The 11,872-nt window shown below is 42.1% G+C and overlaps 1 protein-coding gene across 1 annotated transcript in view; it reads left to right on the top strand.

Moving 5' to 3' along the window:
* The window catches only part of efnb1 (ephrin-B1), a 65,786-nt gene extending 53,920 nt beyond the window's left edge, over positions 1-11,866 (top strand). Inside the window, exons 3-5 of the mRNA XM_017419682.3 lie at positions 5-97; positions 6,830-6,937; positions 11,224-11,866. Coding sequence (XP_017275171.1) covers positions 5-97; positions 6,830-6,937; positions 11,224-11,618 — 596 coding nt within the window. The 3' untranslated portion in view covers positions 11,619-11,866. The remainder of the gene's footprint in view (positions 1-4; positions 98-6,829; positions 6,938-11,223) is intronic.
* Positions 11,867-11,872: the final 6 nt, after the last annotated feature.

Raw genomic sequence — 11,872 nt, 5'->3', positions numbered from 1 at the left:
CCAGCAACCTCCAACGGCACGGTCGAGGGCCTGGAGAACCGGGAGGGAGGCGTGTGCAAGAGCCGAGCCATGAAAGTCATCATGAAAGTCGGGCAAGGTAAATGTGCGCTCACCTCACATGTAGAACACAACGCGAGCGCTGCTGCCTCGAAGCCATGTTTCACTTTGGTGTGACATTCTCATTTATCGCTAGTGTGACTTTGTCCGCTGTCGCCGTCCAACAAGACAAGCTCTCAGGAACGGAAAAGTTGGATGTAATATAGTGGAAACCTTTTCTCATTCTTGTTCAGGTTTTCTGTGTAGGACTCTGTGATAACTCGCCATAAATATAAAAAAAACAAAACACTGATTTATGATGAAACTCCACTAATTTTTTTAGTAGAATTTATGAAATCAGGTTAGATTCAGGTGAAATTACATATGTTCCACTATGGTGAATTACAAAGGTGGTGAATGTATTTTCCACACAGTTTTTCTTGACATTTGTTTCACAGCAGTGAAATACATTAAAACACAGTGTCTGTGTCATAATCTGTAAACATTAAAGTTAATGACAATTAGTTTGGAGCACTGTGAGTTTAGAGGTTTTAATTCGATATATTTAGGGGGGGAAAAGCTGATGTTTTTATCTGAAAGTTGGAACTCTTTATGCCTTAACCAGCCATATCAAAAAACATTCAGTAACTCTTGGAAAATTGTCTGTAATGTTGACGTAAGATGTCATAAGAACATTTAAAGTAGTAAAACAATCATTCAAAGACACTAAAAATGATTTATATATAAGTGACACATGTGACAGTATTTATTTATTTATTTTTTTGCTAATGACATGGCTTTCTTTCATGCAGCAACAAATGCTTTCATAACTTAATATATCTGAGCTGGTCCAACCCAATATTATAGGGCTTCTAAAATAAAATAAACTAATGCTGGCTCTAATTAATTATAATTGGCTTGGTCAAACTAATTTTCCTGGGTAAATGCTTTTCTTCTAACCAATTTAGTCAAATTTGTGTAAAACTACGCGTTAATAAAATCAACCCTGTATTAATTTAGTATTTTGGGCTGTGTGCATCAGTCCCCTTGAACGAATGAAAACAGATTAAGCTGAAAGAAGATTGATGTGAATGAACCGAGAAAGTCGTGTTGGTTTGTTTGACGAGTAGTTTAAATGTTGTTCAGCTAACCCAGGTAAATTTAAAACCAATATTCACCCGGAGAAGATTACAAGTTACACTAAAACTGCAGAATTGTTTAAAGCAATATTTTAGACCTTTTGAAGTATGGGTTTGGGGAAAGGTTGTGAATAATTAACATCTAACCTGTTGTAGATAACTCTCTGAACACACCCAGTTTGGAATGATAGTTTAATTCTCACCAGATCGACAAGCTAAATGCTAATTTGAGCAGCTCTGAAACCAAAAGTGATTTTTGACATTTTAAAATAACTCCAATAGCAAATCTATGTCATATGACATAGTTATATACATAAACGTAAATAAATAGTTATTTGCCAGCAGCAGCAATTGCTAGCTTCTGGTGCAGATTGGGACATTTCTGTCTGGATTATCAAGTTTTTTTTGTCAAAATAAACATGTAACATGATACTAATGGCAGTAAAAAGGTTTATAAAAAAAACTTGCAGAAACCACTGTGAAGTTTTTGTGATTAAAGTTGTTTCAAGACCACAGAAATCCACTTTAGTGTGCTGAAACTAGCCGTTAGCTCGACGATCCCGCCAGAATTTTACTTTTTTCCAAACTGAGGTTGTAAGAAACAGGTAAGATATTGATTGATAATAACCTCTACTTCAAATGATCTGAACTATTCCTTTAATTCTGAGGTAAATCTAATGATTCATGTTGAAAATTGTTCAGCATGTAGTTTTATATTTATTTAACGAGTCATTTTTTTAAGGGTTAGATTTACAAACCAACATGGATAAGTCGAAAAACAAACCTAAACCTTATTTATTTTTGTTCTGCGAGCGTGTTTCTTTGCAGGAAGCCAAACACGAACCCCGGCTGCTTTCTTGAGTGTAAAATATGTTTTTATTGACCTCAGAAATGCCACGGCAGTTTGACAAAACCTACTCTCTAAGCGCTCGGTCATATCTTGTGACGTGAGCACAGTTAGTAGAAAGAATTCACTTTATTGAAATGAAGACAGTGGAGGAGTTCATGAATAAATGCATATAAAACATAATACAGTTCACAGGAATCTCAAATATTCTAATTCAAACCCCGCTTTCTTTGTATTCATGCAAAAATCGAGAGCCTATCTGTGAGTGTTACGGATGCTTCACATGAGAAAATATTTTCAGCCATTTGCATCAAAAGATGCTTAAGATGCTTTTATGTAATGGCGTAAAATGCATGTTGGTCTTGTCAACAGCAGAAAAATAGAAGCTTTAAAGGAGAAAAATCTAAAGTGTGACCCCCAGATGACGAATTAATGAAAACTGCTTAGTCTTCACTAAACGACAGAGGGGATATACTGTGTTAATTATCTATTTAACAGTGGGTCTCTGGTTGTATTAAAGGATTGCAAACAATCAATAATCTGGACCGCTCCACGCAGCGAACTGTTTGATTTTTAGTATTCGAACGTCACCGTGATGAAGTGACCTGATTAATTAGCCATCGAATTCCTGTCTGAGAATTTTGGATATCACGTTTCCAGTTTTCCTGCCGCGGCCGATAAATATTACAGAGGGGCGTAGGATTCTACCGGCGCCGCCCACCCGCTGCTGTCGGTGATGGGAACGCGTTGAGTGACTCCTATATATCCGCGAATAGTTTTCGCAAACTGTGTAGAAAAGAGATCCCACAGAAACAACATCCACGTGACAGATGACTTGTGTAGAATAACTCCACTTCCACGCAGCGAGCGCGCTCTCTGATGTTCCCCGGCTGGGATCCTCAGAGCAAATCACACAAAGAAAATGTGTTTGGAGTTTTGGACGGTCGGGGTAAGTCATCTAAAAATGCTGGAAGTAAACAAGCGCGCTTTGTTTAGATATCCTTGGACGCGGCATTTGGTTTGCATCATACGTTTCACTTTTATACGTAGTTTTTGCTCACCATGCGGACATCTATATCCTGGGTTTGACAGGAAACAGTACACAGATGTGTTGCTGTGTAAACATTCCCTCCGTCCTCAAGAGTGCTTGTTTTGACCCAAACAGACAGTAACCTCCATCTGAGAGGAACATCTGCCCACCACGGTGATCTGATTCCAGCCTAAAAGCTGCATATCGAAAATAAACTGAGGCTTACAGCAAAAAAATAAAATAAAAAATCAAGTGTGTGTGTGCAGATATTTGGATGTTGGCTAGTGAGCTGACAGCAGAGGATCCTGGCAGTCGGTGGAAGAGTAGAAACTAACAAGCTGCTGATGCTAGCAAGGTTTGAGCAGGAACAAATTCAGCAGATAGAGTGGAAAAAAATACCCACAACCGTCTCAGAAACAGACAGGCTTTGCGTTATCTTTTTCCATGTAGGTCAATTTGAGCATCTGACAGCCTGGGATTGCGACACCGTGGCAGAATGACAGTAACGCTGCATTATTGCAGGCAACGCGGGCTTTTACTCCACACTATTAACCGGCAGGGAAGCGGCTCCATATTCTGGTGTTAATGGGAGCTGAAGGGAAACGCTTTAATCGAGGAAAGTTCCAGGAAAGTTCCTCTCTGCCGGGTTCTGTTTCTGTGGCTCCCGGCTGTTCCTCAACTCCGCCGCTCATTTCTCAAAAAAAAAAAATGGTCCCACAGCGAGCTGTCACTCACAATCAATGTGCCCTAAAAACCCTGTTAGGGAAGAAAGATGCTACCGGCCCAGCTGCAGCTACTTTTAAATCTGTCTCTGTGCCCATCCAACCCAGTGGCTATTAGAAGAGGGACATTAGCAGCAACTTTGATTCGGCTGCTCTGCGCAATTTCAAATAATTATTTAAATTTTTTTCCTCTAGAATTATGAAAAAAGCCTGCAATCACGCCATCTAGACACGTGGGATTTCCATTTTAAGCCTATTAAAATGCAGGTTATTGTGACTGTAAAGGGAAAAAAACAAGCTAGAAATGTCAAACGCAATTCCCAGAATGAGTCTTTTTTTCTAACAGCAAAAGGCAGCAAATAAAGAAGTATTTTGACATTATAAATTTTCTTCACTATATTTGCTATTTTCATTTTCTTTTTGACATCTTTTCTGCTAAAATCTGCAGTTTACATACATAAAACATGATATTGTATGAGCTTTTATGGACACTATCATAAACTATATTTTCATGATGAAATACAATCCTGTTGAAAATTTTATTTGATTTCTTAATTCTTTTGATGAGATTCTGATTTTTTTCCTTTTTTTCCTGAGTAAATTCATAACAGTAACAGCTACTTCGTTTAGAGACAGATTCACCATAGTTACTGACTATTAAAAATAAAATAAATATATAGAATGTTTTTCCCTTTCATGAGCTCATTCCAGCTTCCTAAAATTACCATTTTCCTTTCTTTTATGAGTTGTTTTCTTTTTTTTTTCTTTGAGGAAATCGGAAGAGCTCGTGCCCACGGGGCAGCTTTTCCCTTTATTTGTAATATTAAACGTAAAATCCTCAGCAGACTAATCAATAATAAAAACAGACATTATTCACTGCCCCGGGCTCTACATTTCTGCAGCCACACTGTGTTTTGTTTCAGCAAACACAATAAAGCGAGAGCCCCGCTCGGTGGTGACCCCAGATGTTATTGTGTGTTTGATTCAAATATCCTCCGTCTCTGCAGCCGAACGCCTTCTGCTCACCGAGATCCTCCCATATGTCCTCTTGCTTCCACTTGTTTTTTGCGCACAGCGCCGCGGAGTTTATTTTGGTGATTCACTGCAGTGTGAAATATGCACAGATTCTCTTAATGCTACATTTACAAAAGCTTATACGTTTAACTGTGTCAACAGTTTTGGGCATTATCGTGTTGAATCATCTGTCTCCGCCGTAAACAGATGGATCCCTCTCACTGATTGTGCTTTAAATGTCTCTTTTTTTTTGTTGTTGTTGTTTTTTGTTTTCTTTTGCCTCTTGTCTATAAAATAAGAAGAAGTGAAACGGAGGAGAAGCTGACTGAACGTGAAGCTCGTATTTTAAACACATTGCTGTTTCCCTCCCCTCCCCTCCCTTCCACATCATGTCACCGCGCTCATTAGAAATGTGTTGACTCACTGCCATGCACGCACATCTCTCCTCTCGTCTTTTCTCTCCATGCACCTCCCCCCCTGCCCCGACATCCCTGCCTTTCTTTTCTATCACTCCATCATCATCATCATCATCATCTCCCTCGCTCCCCTCCCTTCCCCTCCCCAGCCTCTCCCTCCTTCTGGTGGGTTGGCAGTTCTGAGGTAGTTGCTGTCTGCATAGCTAAGGGAAATGTCAGCAGCACGCACAGACAAAAAAAAAAATGGGTCAGAACATTAGGCCACTCCGTGCACATGCTCAGTGGCTGGCATGGCGTCGGGTGGACGGAGGGGTGGAGGGGGGTGGGCAGTGAGTCCGATCATATCCTCTGTCATGCGTGAATGTTCCCACTTCTCACTCCTGTCTTTTCTCATCAATTATTGACCGCCCACAACAGCTCACGGCTACGTTCGCCGCGGCTGCAATCAGGACGGCGCGGCGCTGTGGTCCGGACACGGAGAAGATGGAGAGGCGTTGTTTAGGCTCGAACCAAACCCCCGCCGCCCCCCCCGGGGGTCCCCATATAAAAACAGACAAGGATGCAGTTTATTTCCTCTTCTCTTCTTTTATCTCCCATCTTTCAGACAACCCACACCCAAATCATTTCTCATGTCTGCTCAAGATTAGACCGAAATCGTTTTGAGACAAAAAAAAAAAAAAAAAATTCCTGCCAGAATGACTGGCCCTTTTCTTAACTCCCACACCCGCGCCTGGCTACACACACTTGCCACGGGGGCCTTGAACACAAATTGCCTCCCCACTTCTATTTCTCACTCACTCACGCGCGCACACACACACGCGCACACACACACACACACTACTCAGAGCAGGCCTTGGGGCAGATGCAGATAAGTGCTGTGGCATCCATCTGACCAGCTTCAGTAATAGTTTATAACCGTCTCCTGTCTGCTGCCCCTGCCCCTGTAAAAAACCGCGCTAAGGGCCCACCAGTGTTTACCGCACAAAGACTTCAAAGTCCGTGTGCTGAAATCACAACAGACAGTCAGATAAACTGTCTGTTTCCTTTGCACTCCTTTCAAGAGCTCATGAAAGCCCCCTTCCTCTTCCGGGTATCCTATTATCTCCCCCTCAAAAGTGTGCCTCTTCCACGCAGCGTTAAAGCCAGGGCAATAAATAAGGCATATTATGCCCTTTTAACGTGATGAATAATGTAAAACAATAAAAAGTTAATATATAACTACTTTACCCCCATTCTGCCAGGCCTGAGTATATTGTAAGTGTATTGTATGTATGTGTGTGTTTGTGTGCGGGGGTGGGCTGTGCTCTCATGAGCGTGTGAGCGCTGGAAATGCCTATCTGAGTGTTTGCTGAAGGAGCCGCTGATGTAGATGTGAGCTCATTTTTTACGACAGGACAGGGGGATATCGGTGTGTTTCACAGACGTTCGCGCAGTCGTCCTTTTTCCATTTCCGTGGCTTTCACCCTCTCTGCTGACACACTTTCGACACAAGCAAAGATAACCCTCCGCGCGCGTGAGATATATCAAATGATAAAAAGTGTAATCCGCGCAGAGGAGAAGTTGTTGTAATTCATCTCGTGTAGCTCGCCAAGGCTGAGTTTCTCTTTTTCTGTTGTCTCCCGCAGTTCCAAACGCAGCGAACCCGGAAACTCCAGAGGACAACGTCATACCGGAGTCCAGTTCCAGTCCGCCTGATCAGGGTCCAATTGGGCCCGTGATGCCAGGAAACTCTGGTGAGCAGATTGACAGGGCAACAATAAACCCCTAAACTGCGGTTGTAAAGTCATTATATGATCCTTTCCAGAGTGAAAATATTGCAGTAATTTTATTTTCCAAGTGTAGATAATGAATACTTACAGCTTTAAGGATCACTTTAATAATTGATAACAATAAACCTAAAAAGAAAAAAAAAATGGAACATTTCTAAAAAAAATATAATGAAGGTAGGCGATGCAGCTTTTACCTTTAATTCCAACATTAGTCGACTTTCTTCTACAGTACAAAGCCCAGTGGGAAGGATTTACTTTTGTATTAATCTAAGCTGACAAAATGCCAACATTTTGATGTCTATAAACTTTATAAGAAGTGTTAAGAGAACCAAGATGAAAAGAAATGTTAAAGCTGCTGCCAGTGGCTCATTAGGGTCTCTTACTCCCTGACAGAACAGAAACACAAAGTCCAAATTAAGCCTCAAATAAACAGCCACTGTGCACAAACTATAGACTGTAGTAAAAATAATAACAATAATCTTAAACCTTAAAGGCTCTGTCTCTACGGTGTTACATGAGGGAGGTATGACAAGTTAAACAGACCCTTCACCTCCAGGTTTGAGGAGAACGTTCTCAGATACAATGGGAGTCTATGGGAGCTTGACTTGTCCACTCCGGACTCTGTAGGGGATTTGAGAGAAAACCACGTCTTACAGCAGTGAGAGACACAAATGGTGAAAGAAGACAAAAATACCTTCTTTTAGATGTGTTTGACCTATATAGGAAATGTAAAATTTGTTTGATAAAGAAGAGTTTGTTTACAGAAATTTTAGTTAGCTCAAATGTTAGTGACATCATTCTCGAAGGGGAACATTTTGTGGTTAAATCTTAAGAAAATATCCAACTAAAACTGCAACTGTGTAAAAATCTAAATTAATAAAACATCTAAATTCTAGTTCAGTCATGCAAAGTAAAACTTCCTGTGACCCGTTTAACCTCTGAATGATATTTCTACTGTGAGGTATGTCTGAGCTGTCGAGCTCCAAAAAGGGCGGGCTTCCCCACAAACTGACTCAATCCCATTGTTGCCCACATGGAAATTCTTTTGCCTTTTTAAAAGAATTTGTCAAATTTCATCTCCATCGCACGCTGCACTGCTGCCAAAAGCCATATCACACTATTCCAGATCAGGCTGTGTGTTTTGATGTTTTTTTATTTTTTTCCAAAGGTGCAAGGAAGGCAGTAAATCAAAATTTGTGACAGGAAAATAGAAGAAAAAATATCCAAATACTATTAAGTGTGCTTTAATGCTCATGCACTGACTTCGTTAATAACAGTTAAGCCACTCAAAGTGCATTACACCCTGTTTGGCTTTTGCATGCTGCTGGCAATAATTTTTTCTATTTATTTATTTATTTTTTGGTTGGGCTCTCAACATGTTGAAGTACTTGTAAAACCAGTGTTGTGCAGTATAAAGGGAAACTCTCTAAAATGAGGGTTTGGGTGAAACGACCTAAAACCACACCCTAAACAAATACAGCTGAGTCACAAAGAGTGCGCTGCACCAGAGGACACTCGAAGACACACTTCTGCGATATATCTATATATTTAAGTCTCATTAGGGAAGTGCAGATAAATGAAGATTAAAAGGAGAGATAAAAGAAGGAGTCGTTTGAGCTCTGCACTCTCCTTGTCTCCTGCTCTCACCTGCAATTTTTCACCGAAGGAAGAAGCACTTCTTCTCCCTTAAGACCACTCTCCCGCAGGAACTTTTTGACTTACTCCACAACTTTGTACTCCACCAACTTCTTCCAAGTTCACACTGTTCTGCCTGTCCCAATGTGATAAGCCACATTTCTCAATAATTGCTTATTTGACAATAGTCGCGCTATAAAAAGATTTCCTAATGTCACTTTTGCCGCATGCCTCAGTTTTTACCAGCCTGCCACCGTTAGATCAGTTATTGTGTCAGGTGAGGGTGGAGTGAAGGACGAGTCGCTCGCGGTTTGAGGGGCATATTTCAGGAATGAGTTTTCTGACAGCCCTCTCTGCTGCTCTCTCCAGTGCCCAGAATGTACAGAATTCCTCCGGCCTCTGATTTCACCCGATAAGGCTCAAATTGGTAGCTTTCAATCGTGTCATTCAGTCGCGATAAGGCCAAAGGCACAGTTATCCCCTTATCAATAAATGGTTAAGTGCAAAAAGTGGCCAGCGGTACGCCGAGACACAGTCATTAGTGGGGTTGGCAGGTTCCTGAGGTATGAGACTTTTGTGTGCCTGTGGAGATATATGGGGGGGTAAGGGGTTAGGGGGGGTCATGGACAGTAAAAGAGTGATGGCAGCGGGGGGAGGAGGAGGATCGCTGCTCTTTGGCAGCAGCTGCGTGCATACATGGAAAACAGATTTGGTTCTTCTCGGATTTCAGTCACAGAAGGAGCCAGCCATTCTCTTTCCCATCCTGAACCCCTCAAACAAAAGGATAAAATAAAATCAGATGTTCGGATATGCCCTCCACATTTGTTCTGCCCCCCCTCCCCGCCCCATCATCTCTCACTCGGCCTTTGCCACGCAATCGTGGTCCCAACATGTTCTACAAGTTTTCCACCAAATCGTATCGGAGCGGGGATCTTTTTCATGTCGACCGTTGCCTACAGAGTTCATTAGGAGGCTCCTTTGGCTGAGCTGATTCATTTAGAGTACATCAGTGAGGCTGTTAGTCATGTTGAGCAAACAAGAAAGTGGGATGCGCTCCCAGTTGATTTAGTATGGTTTGCACATGACAGAACAGGCATACTGTTAATATTCTGCGGTCTCCAGGAGAAAATGACGCTGTGGGGGAAGGGCGCTTTATCTCATTTTGCAAACAAACAAGAACTCTGCCGGTTTTATTAATGTTTTCTTTGGACCTTCCTATTCTGTTAGGCAGACGTGACAGAACCGTTCCCTTGATGTCTTAATTACACAAATGGCGAAAACACAGTGTGTCTTTGGTTTCATTAGGGCCAACTAATAAACTGAATAATTAAAAAAAAAAAAAAAGTGCGTCGAGAACAGTAAAATATTAAGTAAGTACATTTTATTTAAAAGGCAGGTTTCGGGTTCCAGAGTGCTTTGCATTAAAAAATAGAAAGCCAGAGGAATAGGTTGAAATGTTTACAAAAAAATAAATAATGCACTGCAGGGTCCCAAAACGGGTGAGCTAAACAAAAAAACACTTTAGAAAAAAAAAAAAAAGGGATGTCTTAAAGAGAGCTTGTAATCCTGACTCCCAGAGGAAGGCCGCTCCAGAGTCTGGGACTCAGGACTAGTCTCTTTATGTTTTCACTCTGCAACAAGGAACGACAAAAACCTTGATCAGATCACCTCAGGGGTCTAAGAGGAGGGGGGTGTAAGGAGTTAAATGTTACCGATGTAAGCAGGAGCTTGACTGTTCTTGGCTTTGTAGACAAGAAGGTTTTTATATTGAATCCTGAGTTTGAGCCGAAGCCAGTGTAAAACCATAAGAGCTGGGCTGATATGAGAGCGAGATACGGTCCTGGTGAGGAGTTCCAGCAGCAAAACTTTGGACCGTTTGGGAACAGGAGACAGACTCTTGGCTTAACCAGGAGTAGCAAGAGTTATAATAGTCTGGGTGTGATGAAACAAAAGCATAACTTACATTTCCTAATTGCTTGTAAGATAGCAGAAGGCGTACTTTAGCTATATTTCTTATGTGAAACAACTGGTCCAAAAACCTAATGTGTTTTAATCAAATATAAGTGGGTTGTTGGAGATAACACCTAAGGGTTTTTTTTTTTGCACATCATTTTGTGTAATCACATAAAGGGCCAAGGGATCAAAGGTTGTTGTCAGAAACTTGATTTGGAGCAAAAATCAGAACATAACTTTTACTGCGATTTAGTTGAGAAAACGTTGAAGACTTCCAGCCGCTAGTCTCAGACGTGAAATGGCGTAGGATCACTACGTTTGATAGATCACTAGGCTTCAGTGCAAAAGAAAGCTGAGTATGATCAGTGTAACGATGGTAAAACACATCTGAATGTCTTTATCAGGTGGTCCGAGTGAGGAATATCTAAAGAAAATAAAACCAGACCAAGGCAGATTCTCTGCTTTTTTTATCCTCCAAATCTTCCTCATATGGTGAAATAAGCAAAGCTTTCTTTAGAAATAAATCTATCAAATACAAAACGTGAAATAAAAAGATACTACATATATATGGCTTTCCTTTATCCAAAATCTAAAGTATGATAGCTAGCCTTGTCTGATCTTCCGCTCCCTTAAGCCCTCCGTTTTTCTGTTTCTCATTCTAGACACCATGAATCAGGGCCCAGCGGGGTCGCCTTCAAACACCGACGGGTTCCTCGACTCCAAAGTGGCCGTGTTCTCCGCCATCGGGGCCGGCTGCATCATCTTCCTCGTGCTCATCCTCCTCCTCGTCATCCTCCTCATCAAAATGCGCAAGCGCGCCAGGAAGAACACCCACTCGCAGGCCCGCCCCTCGGCGCTGTCGCTCAGCACGCTGTCCAACCCCAAACTGCCAGGCGGCACGGCCGGCACGGAGCCCAGTGACATCATCATTCCGCTGCGGACAGAGAACAACTACTGCCCTCACTACGAGAAGGTGAGCGGCGACTATGGCCACCCAGTCTACATAGTCCAGGAGATGCCGCCGCAGAGCCCCGCCAACATCTACTACAAGGTCTGACACGCCTCGCACAGCCAGGAGAGGAGGAAACGAGGAGCGCCCGATCTACCTTCTGGGGAAGAACACTTTCCTTTGCATTTTGGGGACTTGATGCCCATGTTCTTTCTACCACCTGCTGCACAAATCTGGAGAAACGCGCACTGACCAGTAACCAGCGGGATTGCGAGCTGACTGATGAGAGAGGTTTATCCTGTTTGTCTGGGTTGTCTGACAATCTGACAATCCCCCCCTCCCCCCCCCCCACCCCCCCCCCC

The sequence above is a fragment of the Kryptolebias marmoratus genome, linkage group LG9 (assembly GCF_001649575.2).
Source record: "Kryptolebias marmoratus isolate JLee-2015 linkage group LG9, ASM164957v2, whole genome shotgun sequence".
Taxonomy (NCBI): Eukaryota; Metazoa; Chordata; class Actinopteri; order Cyprinodontiformes; family Rivulidae; genus Kryptolebias; species Kryptolebias marmoratus.
The sequence above is the reverse complement of the archived record's forward strand: the minus strand, read 5'-3'. Positions and strand labels throughout refer to the sequence as shown.